This window comes from Papilio machaon, chromosome 2 (assembly GCF_912999745.1).
Source record: "Papilio machaon chromosome 2, ilPapMach1.1, whole genome shotgun sequence".
NCBI lineage: Eukaryota > Metazoa > Arthropoda > Insecta > Lepidoptera > Papilionidae > Papilio > Papilio machaon.
In genome coordinates, this window is record NC_059987.1 from 5,973,329 (window position 1) to 5,993,691 (window position 20,363).

Below are 20,363 nucleotides of genomic sequence, written 5' to 3' on the forward strand. Positions count from 1 at the left end.
GTCTTGCAGTATTCTATAACTACTGTCTATTTAACAAACTTGCAAGTTATTGTGCAATTTTAATTATTGTGTTACACTCTATTCTAGATAGAGATAGTTTCTAGAAGGTGTGAGTAGAAGAGTGCTCAAGAAGTACACAGATTGTGTGCTAAAGAATGTGCAGGGAGTGTGGAAGTTTGTGCAAAGTTCTATTGGCTGAGATCTGACATGTTACGATTACATGGCATTTTTATCGCTAAAATTTTATTTTCAACTTAACTTCTTCTTTCATTATTTTAGAGATAACATCTAAATTTTCCTTCTATCGACACTTACTTCTGTTGATATTTTTTTAAATAAAATTTCAAAATTGAATCTCTTTAAAATTATATTTTGGCTATTATTATTTTTTTTGTGATTTTTTATGGTTTAAGAAATCTTTATATTCCTTAATAAGTTAAGTCCTTAATTTCTTTAAGATTATTTTAAAAACATTCTGTATATACCTACTATAAAAATAAATGGAATTTATTTATAAAACTAGAAATGTCAACTTTGTATTGTTTATATCAGCTGCGGTTTAACCAAAACTAATTTAGTTTAACTTTATAAGTATGTAACATAAATATGTTACTTTAAGACAGTGTTATAAAATAGGCCATGTAACGTGCACATTACCAGATCTCATTCCGGTGCTGACGGTGCGTCACTATTCAGTCGGCTAGCTGTATTGAGTCAGTTTGATACACACCCTGGCAGTGGCGGAGTCGCCACTCACCCTGTAACCGCCCAGGTTATTGACTACGCATGTAAACATTGCGTCTCTCCCCTGCGCGATTGTCACGTTCTCCAGGGGATACAAGAAGTCCGGCTCCAGACCTAGGGCTGAACAAAATATCAAATATTAGTAAGCGTAGAATTCTAAACAAGTGAACGCTATTTACCTTTGATATGCTGGAAGGATGGATGAATTCTCATATGCCACACTATTATTTTTAAATGAACTCTTAAAGTAACAAAACGATTTTAGTTATTGAGTTCTAAACCAAATGAATAGGGTCATCATATTTTCATGAACATATAAAATGGGTTTAAACAAATGAATCTCGAATTTTAATCCAAATGTAAAAGTACTAATGTCATTAATGAGAGTACAGACAAGCAGAGTAATAAACGTTCTCTTATTGTTTACATTTTAGCGCTGCATGAATACCGTAGTTAAAAAAAGCGCAAATACGAATTCAAATAAGCGTTGTGATCTCGGGCAATGCCAATTAACTGAAGAGGAATATAATCAGAATATAATAATACGAAAAACGGCTATATTAATCGATGTTATCAGTGCAATTACGTAAATTGAGTATTTAACATGAGTGCTTTATATTTAAATCGGAATGAGCTCGATCGGGTTGCCATCGTATCGCAGATTTCCAAATTTATTGTTATTTCATTACAGAGTAATGCAAGCGCTCTGGCATTACATCAGTTTAAAGGCAATCACCGCATTAATATTGTGTCACATTAAACGAATTTCTGTAGTCCTGCAAGCAATCTCACAACTGAATCATACATTAGGGATAGTGGTATGTTTATATAACATAAACATTTAAACTTTAGAATTATAAAACTTTGTGCGCCGACCCCAAATGAATTGGATAAGGTCAGGATGATAATAATGATTATAGATATTTAAAGATATTAAAGATCAACTCCTACGTTTTGCTGATTCGGAATTAGATTTTCTTTTTAAATATAATACCTTATCAAAATATTTAACAAAGAATTTAATAGTAAGTTAGTTAGGTACTAAACCGAACAGAATTCATTGCTATTTATTTAAGAGCACGTTACAAAAATATTGAATTCCGTTGTTAAAATACGTATTGTAGTGTTGGAGTGGATAGCTCGGGGCGTCAATATTCTACGTGACCAGTTCCTTGTGTCTGCGGAGGAGACATGTGTCGGAAGTGAGGGCTATCTATTTGCTCATAGAATGGCGATCGCATGTACTATTGAATTATTTAGGTACAAGCGAATCGGAGACATGCGAATGCATTTACAATGGGACGTACAGGACGCGGGTAACAAGATTGATGGCGTTTATAAACATAGTCCTTACAAGACCTTCTTATATGCCGATAAAGATAAGTAGGGCCTCATAATGTTTCGCGTTGTGTCACTTGTAAACTTCAGATTCTTTGTAATTTTATTTAGATAGTTTATAAACGGACGAAAAATAGCACAATATGTTGTAAAATTTAACAAGGAAAATAAGAATACTATTAAAAATAATAGCAAGCGGCTTAGACTTATCAGTGGGCTATTGTTTGGTAGCTTGTTTAAAATACAAAGAGCATTTTCCCCTCCTTCAGATATTCTTATCAAAATTTATTACAGTTTATAAGGTGGTTTATTGGTGGCCGCTTCAGATTGAAATTTAACAAACCAAAAATAAAATTAATATTAAAAACAAAAGGAACATCTAAACATTATATTTCGTTTGATGGTATGACTACTTACTATCAAGAAATCAATGAAATCGAATCCCGACAGATTAACAAAATTGTTGTTATAATATATCGTAATCTTTTGTATATTATTGCAAGTTCTTTAATACTATAGAATAGGCTATTAAAAATGTATCACTTCATTTTTCATACGTTGAAAAATAACATTTTAAGATAACTATTTTGCTGCAAATATTGATAATAAACGTATATTTTTAACACAATCATCTGAATGAACTATAAGTGTTTGCATAACTTAAGTTTGAATTAGTTAAACAAAACATTGAATACGAAGGCACTCGGAAGTTCCGCTGTAAGCGGGCGGCGAGCTTAAATAAATACAAGCTGTTTGGCGGCGCCGGTTCCAATAAGTGTAGAGACAACAGCCTTGGTAACAGATAAGAAAATAAACAATTTTCAATTTCCATCCTTAAAATTTCGATACAAATTCTAAATCTAAGTTACGGGCTACAGTGTACTTATTTATTGCACATTACATGATATTAGAACGGTGGTTACCGAGAGGTCCAGTGTTATAAGCCTATCTCAAGATGGACTGACAATATTTTAAGGTTTCAGGATCTCACTAGATGAGTGCGCAATTGATCTTTATTACGACTGATTTATTCGTCGTCGTCTCAAAGGACCACAGAGCTTTAACCTTGAAAATATTATTTCTATAGATTTATTCTGCTAAAACTTCCTCTGAAAAAAGGTTTCTTGTAGTAATGCCTAAATGGTGAGAAAGTCAACTAGTCAAACTATTTGTCAACTTACAAGATTGCTAAGTTTCCTGGCAGTCTACAGTTCGAGGTTCAAACGGCTAAGCCATTCGTCTTGGACCGCAGCGGTCTTACTTCGTAAGCGGTAACAATATCTTGTGGTAGGCTAATAGAGCATGGTTGTTAGTAGCTTAAATAGTATTAAAATTTCTTTCTTTCATAAAAAATGCTTGAAGAGTTCTTGCTATTTTCTATATTTTTATTTTAATATGACTAAGAAGTAAATGTCAGTTGTGATTTTGTTCGTAAGTAGTTTTACATTTTGTTGTCCCTACACAAAGTTTGAAGAAGACGGGACGGATTTCGAATGTAGTTGTGGCTACGAGAGTCACACTCGTAGATTTGTTTGCGTCTAGTTAAATGTTCGTCTGAACTTTACTCGGACAACTGACTTGGACGTTATTGTCCTCTATTATTGTTAAATTCCGTTCAGTACAGTTAAAGATATTTTTCTTTAACTGCTCCTTTGAGTCTTGTTACAAATTAAAACTTGAATGCATACTTTCTATATCTATAACCAGCTTCTGTTATTCCAAGCGGGTCTTCAATATTTACTCAAAGAATTTTTAATGAGAGCTTGAAATACATTTGTACATGCCTTTAATTGGTATACATGTTATCCATAATGTAACAGTGAAATTTTAATATGTTTCCATTCAATATGTATGCTGTTGGCGTGATTAAATAAATAAATAAATAATACCTAAGTTAAGAAATTAGTTTAATATATCATCTCGATAAATAAGTTAAGAATATATTACATACTTACAATTTTCTGATTACTTTTATGAACATTTTTAGAGAAGTTTGCTTTTAAATTTTCTTTACCAACATACTTTCATAAAGTGATTTCCTTTGAATCGTAACGGCAAGTCAAGTAATAACACAGAAACTATGTAGAATGAAACCAAGAAATTTGGCTCGGATTGCAGAGCTCACTCGAAGTAAGGAAATTCTTCAAACAACGTTGTTTCTAAATTAAAACAATCTCATAATTGCACATTCCCTGAGTTCTTTGATGCAGCGTTTCTCCTACGGTTGGAGGGACCGGGGAAGGGGAGCGGGGTCGCGGGGGCGGACGACGGCTTCAGGAAGTTTTGAGGCAAAGTTAAGCCGATTAAGTGTCATTTCCGCTGTGGAACTAGCACTGTTCATTAAATATTTAGAGCGACTTAATTGTCGAGGTCGTCTTATATTTTTACGGAGACAGGTTTGCTTAAATATTGTCAAATTAGTTACGTTGTAAAATTTGAAACAAAAGTTTATTTTTCTTGCTTTGCTGTGCTTAGCGACAGACTAACTTTCTGTTAAAATGTATTATGCGCGATGTTTATTTTTAATCCACCATCATTGTCTGTTAATTAATAGAAAGAGATATTAAAGAAAGTACGCAAATCGGAATAAGAACTTTTACATAATAAATGCAAAAAGCTTTGCAACTGCTACGGACGACGGAGCTTTCGTTACTGCTACTTTTGATTGAACTTGACACTTCCTTACTTATTGCAAAGTTAGCAGAGAATTACATTACTCGCGATCGAGTTATCTTGAATTGTCCGCTTTCTCGAAGTAGTCCTTAGAATTAAGTTAACAGAATTCTATTTTATGTAGGATCCCACTGATCTTATAAAAAATAGTGTTTGTATTCATTTATGTTTTGTTCAAAGTATCCGACAAATTACACGAGGTTAAATTAGCCGCAAGCCGAGAACAAAATAAACGTTAGCCTCGGTGGGCAAACACAAAAAACAGCGGACCCCATTCGTGCGGGTACAAAGTCCATTACAGTCAATTCGTCTAGACGCGGGCACGTGTTGAAACTATTCTCACGGGTAAATGAATTACCTTTCCTAGATAAACAAAAGAAGTCGGCAAGTTCACAGATAAAACGAATTGCAATTATTACTGGCTGAAAAAAAAACATTAGCACGAGGTTGAAAAGCTTTTTGTATTTCTGTTTATGAACATTTGATGAAACATTACAATGGTATAAATACAGCATACTACATAATATGACAAAATAACCTTATCTATATGTCTGAGCCGAAAATCAATTAAAAAGTCGACGAAGTCGGGGTTATTCCATAGTATAAAGTCTTTGGTTTACAATACAAGCATTAAAGAGATTAAAAATATTCCATCACAACTAAAGTATTTTCAATCAGGCTTTACCATTACTTGAAATTAAAATTCTAAGTATTCATGTCCAATAAGTTTTTAATATCACAGATTTGCCGCTAAAGCAAATGTGTCATGATGCCTTGATATAATTACTGGATATCTGCAACTGTCACTAATCAATATGACGTAATCTGCATCAATTATGGATATCAATTAGACTAATTTGTGGCGCTGAATGCTTACTTATATTATCTTTAAAAAAATATAAAAACTATTGGAGAAAATAATGAATTAGCCGTGTTAGCTTCGGCGAGGGCACTATCGCATCAGCATGCATCATAGTAATTTTTCTCTTCGCCACCGACAGTACCTGTTAATCAACATTTTATGTAGTTAGTTCATCACGTTCTGTTACGAATGTGACCTATAATAAGTTGTAACTACTTTAGTTTTATTATATAAATTTAATAATATAGTTTGTGTAAGTAGCACATGTGTGGGTGTTGCGGTCTGTCTTGCGGCCTCAGTTTTTCAATATCCTCGCGCCGACCTAATGGCCGCCAGATGGCGAGTTGGCCAAAGTGATGCTATCAAAAAGCGATAGGCGGCGGTTTGGCCGGTTATCGGAGCACTTTGCGCTTCCCTCCTGACATAGCTCAACTTATTCAACACGCTGTAAACTAGATTACATTGCTTGTAGTTCAGTAAAATATTCTGAGGATTCTTCATAAGGGAAATAGAAATTGGTGTAAAACATGTATCTAATACCGCGATACTGTGGACCAGGATTAAATTTTCGATTGTAATTTATTGTAATATGAATGAATTAAATGATTTGAACTTTCGTGATGTACTATTATAAACTAATTTGAAAACGGCTACAGTCACATACGTAGGTAAGTTTGGTATCTAGTCGGTGCCGACGATACGTGAATGTAACCGTTTTGTAAATAAGTTACGATAAATAAAGCTATTAAAAATATGGACTTATTTACATATTTTTATTTGGCTCTAGATTCTAGATGGATAAATTTTATTTCCAAGTATGTACAATTTGTAAAATTTATTTAAAAGTGTAATTTTATCATTAGAAAGAAAAGCGTAATCGAAATTCGAAGTCGAGTTGCTTCGTGCTATAAAATGTTGCCGTTCGGTTCCACATTATATGTTGGTTTATTTAAATAATTGTAAGAAAGGAAAAGCAGCATTTTAGGGTGCCGTATGTATTGTTATTCAGTCGACGAAGTCTGAGGCGCGCACGCCCCGCTGCTTATCGTCTGCCCTCAGCCGCGGCAAATTAAATAAATATACATTTAATGAGCGGAAATTCAATATATACTAAGCTAAATAATCACATTATTATTACTAAAAGTACTAGTAACTGGCACTACGTTATTTATATTCATAAAGAAATATAATCGTAAGGTAATAAAACAGTAACTGAACAATCTTGCAAAGAACTCTATTGTACTAATACTGTATTTTTTACAATAAACTTGTTTAAAAGAGTAGCCTATAATATTTCCGCGAGCAGCAGAAACCTTCTTGTCAAATTCCCATCAAAATCGGTCCAGCGGTTCCGGATATTACCCGGAATAAGCGGATAGACGGACAGACGCATAGAAATTTAAAAAATTGGTTTTTGGTTATCATCAGCGCAAATACATCACGTGTACGAAATATGTTTTTTTTTTGATATAGCATACGAATACTCTAATTTACTTTGTATAGATTGTACAAAGAAATATATTTAAATAATCTTTCCATTTGTTACTTGACATGATAAAATGCATAATAACTTGTGCTGTTAATCCTAGCTTTATTGTTTTAGATGAATATTATTGAAATGAGATAAAACAATTGTGAATCAAAAATACAAGGGGATTACGAATGTTAATGTGATGCTGTAAGACTGCGTTTGAAGGGGTGGGCGATATATTGTTATCGTTTTATGTAAAACATCGACTATGAAAATATTACTTAAACTTCGCACATTTATTCTGGCTGCTTTACTCAAAATAAATGTATTTAATTATTTTTTAAAACATAATTTTATGACCTATCATACTTTAATTCATTTATTCATATAAATCCATCATACAAAATTCTATTAAAAGCTTGTTATTGTTATAAATATAACAAATTTAAACAATTGAAATATCATTAAAATAAAATCCGTCAATTTGATTTCATTTCCTAGTAAAAGATATTACAAACACACTGGTACAAACAGATGATATCCATTATGAGTTCAGCTTGTACAGTGATCTGAGTGGCCCCATACGGCTTGTTTCGTATGAACACATCCTTTGAGGCGGTCGCCGGACGGCCTTTGAACTACATCACGACCGCGTTTTGATACTGCTATCGATTCCAACTTCAGTGAATAGATTTTACTTTATTTCAGGTTCAATTTATTATATTTTGTATATTTTTGAGTTTTCCACTTTAATGATATTTGTTATAGTAAATGGAACTCTTTTAAAAGGATACATTTTTGGAAATTTTGTAACAAATCTCTGTATGACGGTTTTATGTGAGTTTCGACTTCGATAGTTCAAAGAAGTATTTATTTAAAAAAAGCAATTAAATTTTTTTTGAGTCGTTTCTTAAAGCTGTTAGCATCATGAATCAATAAAAATCAATTTCTTAATATTAAAATGTTTTGAAGTTTACAGGGTTAAAAATTATAATAAAAGATGTTATTAATCGAACATTCTATTTGTCTTTTGAGTTGTGACCCCATCCCGCTGGCGGAGGCAGAGCGTTCGAGAATTTCAATTTAGGAGAAGAATGTGCCGACATAACGTGTGGCTCGAGATATTTTGATAGGACATGTGCCTCGTGAATAAATCTTTTTACACATATTAAAAAATCGTTAAACGGTTTACTTGATATAAGTCTGCTTTTAAAAATTGTTAGAAGGCCGTTTCTAAATGTCTTTATTTAAGTTTTTTTTTAATAAAATTTTTGCTAACAATAAAACGATTAAGAATAAGAAAAGAATAAGAAATAAAAGATTTTTAATTGTTTTCATTTTGAAGTCGTTTAAAATTAATTTACACCAAATACCACTATTAAATTCCGTTTGTGTTGATCTATTGCAATATATTTGATATTAGCAGTTGCAGGCGACTTCGTCCACGCGGAATTTGGCCTATGTCACCCGGGGATAGCGTAGCTTTCCAACAACGAAATTTTTTTCAAATCTGTCCAGTAGTTTGGGAGCCTATTCAATGCAAACAAACAAATATTTTCTCTTTATAACTTCACTATAGACAATAATAACCACAGATTTTATTATTAACTGTGGTACTGCATCTATTGTAGAACTTTAGTCATGCCACTAGTAGTTGTGCTGTAAACTATTGGCACAAAGGCGCACTTCAACAACATTTATTCCATATCGATTAGTACTTCTAGCGCATTGCCGTTTGAACTTCCTTACCTTCTAGATTTTCTTACAAAATTCGCTGCCTTTTTGTCATTGAAATGTAAATTTTTATTTACGATATTTTTCAAATATATATGTCTTTATCGTAGAAAAGATTCAAATTCTATATTTAGTTATAACTTGGAACTTATGAGTAATAATAAGATTTATAAGATCTAAGTTAATATTAACAGTTGCTAAAGATGTTCTAAAACGTGAATAAATTGTTCTTGTTTAAAACACTTGAAACACAAAGTGCATTTTTGATGAAATTTTATGATAATGAAATAAAAAAAAATTTAAAACCTTTTTTTATATTTAGCATATTAAAATAATCAGCAAGTTTAAGATCGTTTAATAACAAATTTATGAAATTTTTTGTACTAATAAATGTTTACCGCCCGTTTTATAAAAATGACTTTGGAATTTTCAATTGGGTGACAGCGTGCTCCATATAGGCGGAGATGAAAAGTATTTAATCTATATATCTGAAGATATCAGGTCAAATAGTTTAGTAAATAATTATGTAGTCATTTTATGTGCTGTCTACTATTAAATTTCATTTTTCAACATAACATTACATAATGTCACTTAAAGTACTGCCATATGAATTCTTTTGCGACTCAAAGTCATTCAGCCTCTACTAAGATACTACTTAATTATATGATCATTAAGTGACTCCGGCATTTCAGTTCAGTTCATTTTTTTTTAAATTAAAGATCTTAGAAGCGAAGCAAGGAATCGCTACAAGTATGTCGAGATAAGCCTATTTTCATAAGCCATATCAAATTCATTACGACAATAAACTCCCAAATGTATTTACAAGGGATCACGTCATGAATAAATTTCGTCAACGGAAAGTTTGATGCGTAAAATAGCGCCGGCAACTTAGACAAAGCTTAAATAAATATTCGCGAGAGCTTTCGCCACTGACGTAAGTCACATTTGTATTTTTGTACGGTTATATAAAGATACCTCATATAATTAAGGTTATGTACATAAAAAAAAGAATTAGTCACTAAAAATAAAATCTGTTTGATTGGTCAACGTTTTTAAATAGCTTGGATAAACATTAAATGTTATTCTTTCTAATTAATCTATCGTCATTTTATTTTTAAATCAAAATGTGGCAAACGAGCAAACGGCCACCTGAATTCGCCGAAAAAGCAAGGCGACCGTTGCCTATAGACGTTCGCAAATGCAGATGCGTTTCCTACCTTTAATCAACGGAGAAGGGGACGCACAGAAAGAGGATATTTCCCCTTCTTAAATTCCATTTTATTTTATTCTATTGGTAGAGTTGCCATACACGACTGTTACTTGCAGTCAGTCTGAATAACGTCATGGGTCTCTTCAAAGGGCGATTTAGCGGTGATATCATACTAAGAATAGTGTATGGCAAGAGTCAATTTTGTATGGAAATTGCAGATCGCCTAACGCCTACTGCTTAAATTATTCCGCGAATAGTCGCAATGAATTATTTTGACATTTATTTTTTATACCCCTATTAAAACCAAGTAGTTTCTCTGATTCCGTATTCAGATAGGCATCGCAACCGCCCGTAACACTTTATGCCACGTAAATAATCTTGTCACATTTCGCACTTTATTAACGTTGTAAACTTAATAGGGGCTAATAAAAATATTATGCGCCTGAAATGTCCGAAATTCGAGACCGAACATAAAAGTTTGTTTCTAATAAACAAAGATCATTGGAGTGAATGGTGCGGGGTAGATAAAACCCTTATGGACATTAGGGCGACAAGTGACGACGGTCACGTTTTTAATTACCTAAGTCTTGTTCGTCGCGAGCCGTAGGAGGATGTGTACGGACTGAACAGTATGATTTTTAAACTTTGCCGTCAATGAAATCCATGCAATGAAAAACCACCTTTATAAGGATATTTTATTATCTGTTTTCTCAAACAGAATAATAAACATGTTTTCTTGTTAATGTTTCTACAGTGAGAACTAGTATTTGTACACCCGCAACGATGTAACATGTAAGAACTTACTTTTGGACTATGAATATCTTAAAGGTTGTTATAAACTTTTTCTGTAATAAGATAAATTGTATACTGAGATGATATTATCTGTTGTAAGTTTGTAATATACTTCATGATTCACAAGAGGCTCGTTTCACTTCAAAGTTACATATTAGGATTAATATGTATTATCCAAGCTCGTTGGTTTGTCTTGAAGTTGTCTTTATTAATCACAAACAGTCATTATTAATAAAAACAAAAGCACGAATTAAGTAACGCTTTTTTGCCCGTAACTTTGGTTAACCGCTAACCTACAACCAAATATTTAATTACGTGTACTACACGGCAACTCAAAGGTTAATTATATTATTTTATCAAGTAATCTTAAGTTTTGTCTTGAATTATGATCTACATAGAATTCATTCAATTCATAATAAAATTCATCCAATTATTTAAACACGTGCTTCATCGATAACAAAAGAAATAAAATCCCTCTTTCACTGCTACAATAGTGTTAGTGTAATCAAGCTGTCTTGTCTGAGTCTTTGTTGGCTCAAGAAAGATCTTAAAGAGACTTCTTGGCAACTTGAAAGAGAAACACAGCGTTAAACGCAACAGACTGACGCAAAATATGTTGTTATGAGGCGTCGAGGCGCAAAACTATTTCTCAGATTATTTGTGTAACTTCTAGGCTTTGCCCGGGAAGTTCGCGAAGAAGTTATCGAGCTTGAAAATTTTAAAAGCTTTTTCATTTGTTACTACGTAAGGTGCTGTAAGTTTAGTAGTGATTCAAGTTTAAAGCAGTTATTATTACAATTTTTTTATAAGTTCACTTATTCTCATTGACATGTGTTTTTACCAAAAAAGTTATCTTGCTGAAGTTTTTGTTTCCATAACAAAATATAAAAGAGTGACAAAAATATAAAACAGTTACAATTTCAATAAAAAATCAAATCGTAAGTGGTTCTCCCTTACAATGGATCTGGCTTATATCCTTTGTTTTTGGAATAAATCACGAACAGGAAAATACAAAGAGCCTATTCTATTTGCTTCAATAATTGTAATAGTTTGGAGATTGGTTAGTACAGGAAAAAATAACAGGAAGGATTTGTATAACGTGACTGAGCAATGTTAGCGCAACCGCGCGAGTGTATCCCTTCATAAGGCTCGAAATACATAGTATCAAATCTGATAGTACCTTATACAAATTTATTGCAAATTATATTTATATTTAGTTACAAAAATATATTTATCTACTGTTACCTAAGTGCATCGTCGTAGTTTTATTACACGCGTAAATATATTTGATGTTTGCGGTATCAAAAATAATGTTCGTCGAAATGCAAAAAGTGAAAAATTATTTAATATCGTAGATGTGCCAAGAACTTTTTGTAGGCTCAAATAGCAAGTACCCAATGCCAGTGAATTCTTAATTAATCTTTGCTCACTAACTGTCATGTCTTCCCACGCTGTAATTGTCGAACACATTTTTGTATGTTGATTAATAAAAGTGTAAGTCTAAATGCGTTTTTGTTTTTCGATCCAACAAATGGTAGCAGAGCGTGGTTTGCTACAAAACGCAAAGAAAAATGACTTCGTCAACGTCATCATACCGTGTAGATGCCTTGAACAAAAATAACTATGATACGTGGTGTCTGCAAGCCCAAGCCGTATTAATAAAAAATGATTTGTGGGAATACGTAAATGGAGCCAAAATCCTCTCAAGCAGAGCGTCCCCTGAGGAGAAAGTGGAGTTCGCAAAACAGGACTTGATGGCCAGGTCAGAGCTGTTCCTGCTGATATCACCATCCGAACTAAAACAAATAAAAGGGTGTACTACATCAAAACAAGTATGGGACAAGCTAAAATCAATTTATCAAAGTACTGGACCAGCAAGAAAAGCGACATTACTCAAACAACTAGTGTTAAAGAAAATATTGCCAAATGAAGAAGTAAGAGACCACTTAAACAACTTCCTTGATATTGTTGATAAGCTGGCAGACATGGACGTTAAAATCCATCCAGAGCTTCTAAGTATTATGATGCTTTACAGCCTTCCATCTAGTTTTGAGAATTTCAGAATTGCAATTGAGTCGAGAGATTCATTGCCGAACCCAGAAGAATTAAAAATAAAAATATTGGAGGAAAATGAAGCAAGAAAAAATACAAAGACTGTTGAAGGTGCATTCTTTTCCAAAAAGAAAACCAAGTTTTGTGTATACTGCAAAAAGAAGGGGCATAGTGTAGATTATTGCTTCCATAAAAATAAAACTAATAAAGAACGGAAACAAGAGAAAAATTTTTACATCACACCTACCTGTTTTGCAGTAAAACCGAATACATGGTGCTTAGATAGTGGCTGTACTTCTCACATGAGTGCAAATGAAGATTTGTTTAAATCGATAAATCCTGAAAATGGGTCGCTAAAGTTGGCATCAAATAATACTCAAGCAAAGGTTGAAGGAAAGGGTGTTATACAACTAAAGATACATGGAGAAACATATAACCTGCATGACACCTTGTACGTGCCTTCTTTATCAACAAATCTGCTATCTGTGGCAAAAATCACAGAAAAAGGAAATGAAGTAATCTTTACAAAAGAAAAGGCTTATATCAAGGATGAAAATGGGCAAACTACATTAACAGCTACTAAGATAAATGGACTATATTACATAACTGGAGAGGAATACATAAGTTATGCTGCAAATAATAACACAAATATTGAAAATTGGCATAGAAAAATGGGTCATCTTAATGAAAATGATCTGAAGCTAGCAGCAAACAACAACATGATAAAAGGTCTTGAAATAAAAAATGAAACCTTACCGGTTTGTGAAACATGTATAAAAGGAAAAATGACCCGATTACCATTTAAATCAGTAGAAGGCCCACAGTCGCACCAACCATTGGAATTAATTCACAGCGATGTATGTGGACCAATACAGCCTGAAACATTGGCAGGAGCCAAATATTTTGTGACTTTTATTGATGATTATACAAAATATTGTTGCATTTACTTCATTACATACAAAAATGAAGTCTTTGAAAAATTTAAAGAATATAAGAACAAAGTTGAAAAATTTCACAATAAACACATAAAAAACTTACAAACAGACAATGGAACTGAATATTGTAACCATGAGTTTGATGAATATCTAAAGGAAAACGGAATCAACAGGAGACTAACATCACCTTACACACCTCAACAAAACGGACAAGCTGAACGCAAAAACCGATCATTGTTAGATAAAGCGAGATGTTTAATGATTGAGAGTGCAATACCTGAACAATTGTGGGCAGAAGCTTTGTACACAGCAAACTACCTATTGAACAGAAGCCCCACAAAAGCACTGAATACAACTCCTTATCAAAAATGGACCGGTCGTGCACCGTCAGGAAGGCATCTCAAAGTGTTTGGAAGTAAAGCTTTTGTCCTTGACAAAAACAGAAAAGGAAAATTTAAACCTAAAGCTATTGAGGGTGTATTTGTGGGCTACGCCCAAAATGCAAAAGGATACAGGATTTATATCCCAGAAAGAAGTGGTGTTATAATCAGCAGAGATGTGAAAGTAATTGACAAGAAGTATTACAACAAAAATCGAAATACAAACTATGATGGAATCTTCTATGACCTGAATGAGCTGCAAGCTGAAAAAGAAAAAACTGTTATTAAAACAAATAAAAAACATGAAAATGTGAGCAACAGAAATATAAAAATAGTACCTGTTGTAGATGTTACAATTGAAGCAGCCAACAAAGATATTTCTGAAAGAGTAAGAAATGAACCTGAAATAGAAGGAAATGAACCGGAAATAGAAAGAAATGAACCTGAAATAGAAGATGAAGTTGAACAAAACTCAAATCAAAACAGTAGTGAACATGTAGCTACAAGATCTCATAGAAGAAGGCAAGCCCCTGCATGGCATAAAGATTATGAACTTGATCTAGAATCATCAGATGAATATCATGAATTAGATACAGAAGAAGCAACATTCAAATGTGAAGATGAGATGATACATGAGGACTGGAAGGATGCAATCAAAACAGAAATAAGAGCACACATCAAAAATAATACTTGGAAGATTGTAGAGAAGAAAAATTATATGAAAGTTGTAGACTATAAAATGATACTAAAGAAGAAAGTAGGTCCAGAAAATGAAACAAAGAAAGCAAGATTAGTAGCCCGAGGTTACACTCAAACACCTGGTTTAGACTATAAAGAGACTTGGGCCCCCGTAGCAAAGTTAAGCTCCGTCAGATTGCTGTTAGCAACTGCAGTTAAAGAAGACTTGAAGTTACATCAACTTGATGTGACAACCGCATACCTAAATGGAGATTTGGAGGAAAAATTATTTTTAAAAAAACCAGATAGACTTGAAGATTATATAACAGAAATTTTACTCGAGGAAAGTTCAAATGAAGACTTGACAATCTATCTTAAAGCACGGGAAATGTTACAAGACATTACAACAATAAAAGGGGAACAAGTATGTGAACTACAAAAAGCTTTATATGGACTGAAACAGTCAGGTCGCCAATGGTACAAGAAATTGGATTTAGAACTTCAACATCTTGGTTTTGTTCCATCAGTTGCAGACCCTTGTATTTACATATTAGAAGAGGAAGGAGCAAAAATAATTCTTGGTCTATATGTTGATGACATCCTGATGGCCTATTCCTGCAAAAGAAAATTTGAATTAATAAAGGAAAAATTAAAAACAATATTTGATATGAAAGATATTGGAAATGCAAAAGAATTTATTGGAATAGAGATAGAAGAGAATGAAGGAAAAATAAAAATAAAACAGAAGAAATATATTGAAAAATTACTTACAAAGTTCAGAATGGAAGACTGCAAACCGGTGAACACCCCTATAGAAGCTTACTTAAAACTAGAGAAGAAAGATACATGTGATGAGAACTTACCTTATCAAATGCTAATAGGATCTTTAATGTTTCTGGCAGTAGCAACCAGACCAGATATTGCTTATGCAGTAAGCTATTTATCCCAATTCAACAATTGTTTTGGACCAGAACATTACAAAGCAACAAAGAGAGTATTGAGATATTTAAAAGGAACAAAGGAGATGGGTATAACATATGAAAAAGACAAAGAAAAGGAACTATATGGATATGCTGATGCTGACTGGGCTTCCTGTAACATAGACAGAAAATCCTACACAGGATATTGCTTCAAAATGGAAAAAGGTATAGTAAGCTGGGAGTCTAGGAAACAGAGATCCACTGCCATGTCTACAGCAGAGGCAGAATATATGGCGTTATCAGATGCAGTGAAAGAAGCCTTACATCTAAAATTGTTATTGAAAGACATTACTTCTCAGAAACAAAGAAAAATAAAGATTTACAATGACAACCAAGCTGCATTGAAACTTTGCCAGAATGCAATTATCAGCAGCAGAACCAAACATATAGACCTTAGAGTCCACTTCTTAAAAGAACATATTAGTAAAGGAGAAATAGAAGTCCAGTACATGGAAACACAAAAGATGCTGGCCGATATTCTTACTAAAGGTCTGACTGGTAACAGACATCAAGAACTTCGAAGAGCTATGGGAATATATTAACACTAGCATTGTGAGGGGGAGATTTGTAGGCTCAAATAGCAAGTACCCAATGCCAGTGAATTCTTAATTAATCTTTGCTCACTAACTGTCATGTCTTCCCACGCTGTAATTGTCGAACACATTTTTGTATGTTGATTAATAAAAGTGTAAGTCTAAATGCGTTTTTGTTTTTCGATCCAACACTTTTTCATTTGCTTCATACGTAAATTTGGACGGGTGCTTTCATAGGCTTGATGCCTGATTCAGATATGCACCGGGGGCAATCTCTCACTCCGGCACTACCGAGTGAAGAGGGCAATAAATAAAATAGCTCCCCTTTTTCCATTTTTACATAAAATCGCGTCCCGTCCGCAATCTGCATGTTTATGAGTAAATATTCTATAAACAAGTTGAAACGCAATGCGACTTATGGCGTAGAGTGAAGGCAACATTTCACTGAATTGCATGCAAATAAGATAACAGCAATAAATACTGTTCTTTCAGTTTTCCGCCCTCTTTGTTTCTTACAAAGGATCAGTTATAAGTTCGTTGAACCTTGTTTAACTGCTGTGGTATTTTTTTCTATGCAAAAATATATTTTCTTAACCATTCCCTAAAGAAGCTCATTTTCGTTTGTATTATGGGTTAGTTGGCGGTTGCTATTTAGCTAAGTCGCAAGGGATGCCTTCTTCATTAGATGTGTCCAAACAAAACGGCTCATTGACTTTCTGATTAATTGCTAAGTAACGCCCAATGACAACTTGACACAGAAAAATTAGGAAATAAGGACCAAATTACTTAGAAACAAAATGATAATATGGATTTATTTCTATGTAGGTTAAGAAGTTTTTTTTTTGTTATTTAAATTTCAAATTAATATTTCAGTCACGTAAGGATATACTTAGCTGTCATTTTAAATTGTGCGAGCGTGTCGTATTTCACATAAGTAGGGATTTGTAAAAAGGTGGTAATAAGGTATGCAAGCCCTTTTTCCTTTGTCGGCCACTCGTTCGCAACGTGATGAGAATCATTGCGTGCGGAGCTTGAGATTTGTTAAGTCGTATGCGAAGAATTCTACAAATGTAGCTCGCAAAGCGAAATAAAAAAGTGGATGAATTCCATCAGAAAATATAAAAATGTTTGCTATTGTATGTTTTTTAAATGTGTATTTCAATTGATAAGTAGATAAAAGGTTCGTTAAAATTTGTCGTTGTCATTTATAACGGGGACATAAATGTGAATCGTAGCGTAAAGGTAAAGGCGGGCGTGCTGGCAGGGTCGAGCGGGGTTGCGCGGGGCGGAGCGGGGTCGCGCGGTCGCATCATTGTGCGGGCCGGCCGCGGGCGCGTTCACAATGCCGGCGCTGTGACATTTTCGCTAATGGTTTCAGGGCAGGCACAATGAAACGACACGAGATATGGTGGCAACTGAAAATTTGAACGCGATGAGATTAATTTACATACGCCACAAATCATAGGCGATGATGAATATTTACTAAACATAGCCCGTATTTCAATTACATTCATCAGGGTCTTTGTAATTTCTTTGTCACATGTACACTGTTATCAAGCTTTTCTTTGATAGAACATAACAGCTACACAAGAAAGCCATTAACATTTGTCTAAGATTTTCTACCCTAAAGCAGCTATTAATTAATCTCACGATACGACATTATGACACGAGATTATATTTATGTGAAATACATTATTTGTTTTAGGAATAAACTAACCTTAATTAAAAAAAAACTGACCGAGGTTCTAATGGATAAAAAGCGCCATCTATTAGGTGCTTTTAAAAGTTTTAATTTAAACTGAGAAAACTGCATCAAAGAAATGATTTAGCAATGTAAAAAACTTATGGCGATGGAGAACTAAAATCGTTCTTTTTATTACTATTTTTTAAATTATATTAATTCTAATGTCCACCATATGTGGTTTACTCTATGTTACTTCCGGTAATAAGCCGAATCAAATGACAGCTCACTCGTCAAAATCGGTTCATTCGTTTAGGTTCTAGGCCGTTCCAATGGAATTTACATACCGGATATAAAAAAAAAACCGTGAATAAACACACAGTAATAAAGTTAGTAAGAATACATGTTGTATTACCGGTCTCATTGAATTTTAATGATAATACTATAAGGTTTAAAACATTTGCGAATTAATATAACATTTTATGTCAACCAGTATATGTCGTAGAAATTTCGAAATAGACAAACAGGCTGGGGAAATTACTATTGTATCTTCAACACCAAAATAATTAAAACTATCACATCTGTACTAATTTTAACATTATTCTGATCGGAAAGTTATAATTCTACGAGTATTAAATAGTATATATTTAAGCATTATCCACGTATATACTATTTCAATACTACGGATAGCATTCGTATTTCGTTCGTGAAACGTTCTGATTTTTAACCTAGGGAGTGTTTTTCAATGAGTTTTCTGTATAGGTAGCGGCGCTTTGATTTCTGAAAGGGTTTATCCACGGTACTTTATGAAGCTTTTACATTTTACCATCGTCGAATGTATTGCTTTTAAAGTGACTGAAAAAAATCCATTTACCAAATGTCCTTTCGCTTTTTCCATACTTGTACATCTTTGATATATTATTATAGTTTTGTTGCTAAATATGGTTAGTTCTTTCGCTAAATTAAAGAAAAATAAAGCAACTAGTGAATGAATTATTTAAGCTCAACAGTTTCCGGGATGTTTGAAGTAAAATTTTATAAATATGCTTTACAAAGTTACAAAAATAAATTTCAAGTACATATATTTAAAATCATAAAGCCATATTACATTAAAGTTACGACAATATTTTACTATTTAAGCTTTAATACAGCACATTATCATATTCAACCGTATAACATTTAACTAAAACAATTTGAACATTCAAAGCTTGAGTAATGATAATTTCTCTCAGTTTCAAAATGATATTTTGTAGAAATGCTTTTATAACGATATAAACGAGCCTGTGTATTGTCATAGCGTAGCAAATTTCACGCAAACGCTGCGAAAGCTTGCACTTTGTTAAATGAGAGCGGCTGCAAAACTCCCGGACACAAACCGCGCGAATGTCGTAAATGTACTCCACTATGTTATTTGGCAATCCTCGTTGCTGCGTTTTATACCCGGCCCACGCATTGTCCTGTCCAAACACAAGCTTCACTTCAATTATGTGACGTGCAGGATAAATTATTGCAATAAATTTTTGCATCAAATTAAAATGCCCTATTTTAATCATCATTGCAACGGTTAGGACTATTTTGAAGAAAGATCCGTAACAGTATTACCACTGTTATCGGAGGTACGATAGTTCTTGAGTTCGGTAGAGAAGGGTATGATCAAAGTGTAAAAGGAAATAATATAATTCATGTAAATCTTCTGTAAAGGCTTGAAACTGAGTCAGATTATTCTTGTCTACGTTTTCAACGCTATCATTAAGTATTCTATTTTTTTCATACATATTTTGGCTTGGTTAATAGAATGTCATTTTGTTTGTGCTGTAAAAGTAACTCACCAATAAAATTGACGTGAAGCACTGCTAACACTAGGAGGCGAGCGAGAGGCCCCCCGCCCCGTGACTGCGTGCTCGCCATCTCAACGTGCCAGCGCTCGCGGCTGCCGACTACCGCCACTCTTCCACGTACATCTCCACGATGACATATTCAATATTCTTTACACTTTTTATCGACTTTATAGCAAATAATCGCTTTGTGACACCTGAAAATAAATTGTGACATTTAATTCTAAATCTGAATTTAATTCACAATCGATTCAAATTATTTAAATCCAATGAAAGAAACAATAGACAACCAAAGATAATCAACGAAAGATAAGATTTTAATATATATGTTTTGGCTCAAGTTTATATATTATTCTATTAGAAGTTTTTAGTATAATTTCCTAAAAATGCATTGACCCACTTTTGCTGAGAGAGTTTGCATACAATGAAACTTATCTGTTTATTTATATTTATAGACGCGAAAAT

At 33.4% G+C, this 20,363-nt stretch overlaps 1 protein-coding gene across 1 annotated transcript in view; it reads right to left on the reverse strand.

Moving 5' to 3' along the window:
* LOC106708956 (lachesin) overlaps positions 1–20,088 on the reverse strand; it is a 40,338-nt gene extending 20,250 nt beyond the window's left edge. The window contains exons 1-2 of the mRNA XM_045681356.1: positions 19,893–20,088; positions 758–864 (exon numbers count right to left, since the gene is read on the reverse strand). Coding sequence (XP_045537312.1) covers positions 758–864; positions 19,893–19,971 — 186 coding nt within the window. The 5' untranslated portion in view covers positions 19,972–20,088. The remainder of the gene's footprint in view (positions 1–757; positions 865–19,892) is intronic.
* Positions 20,089–20,363: the final 275 nt, after the last annotated feature.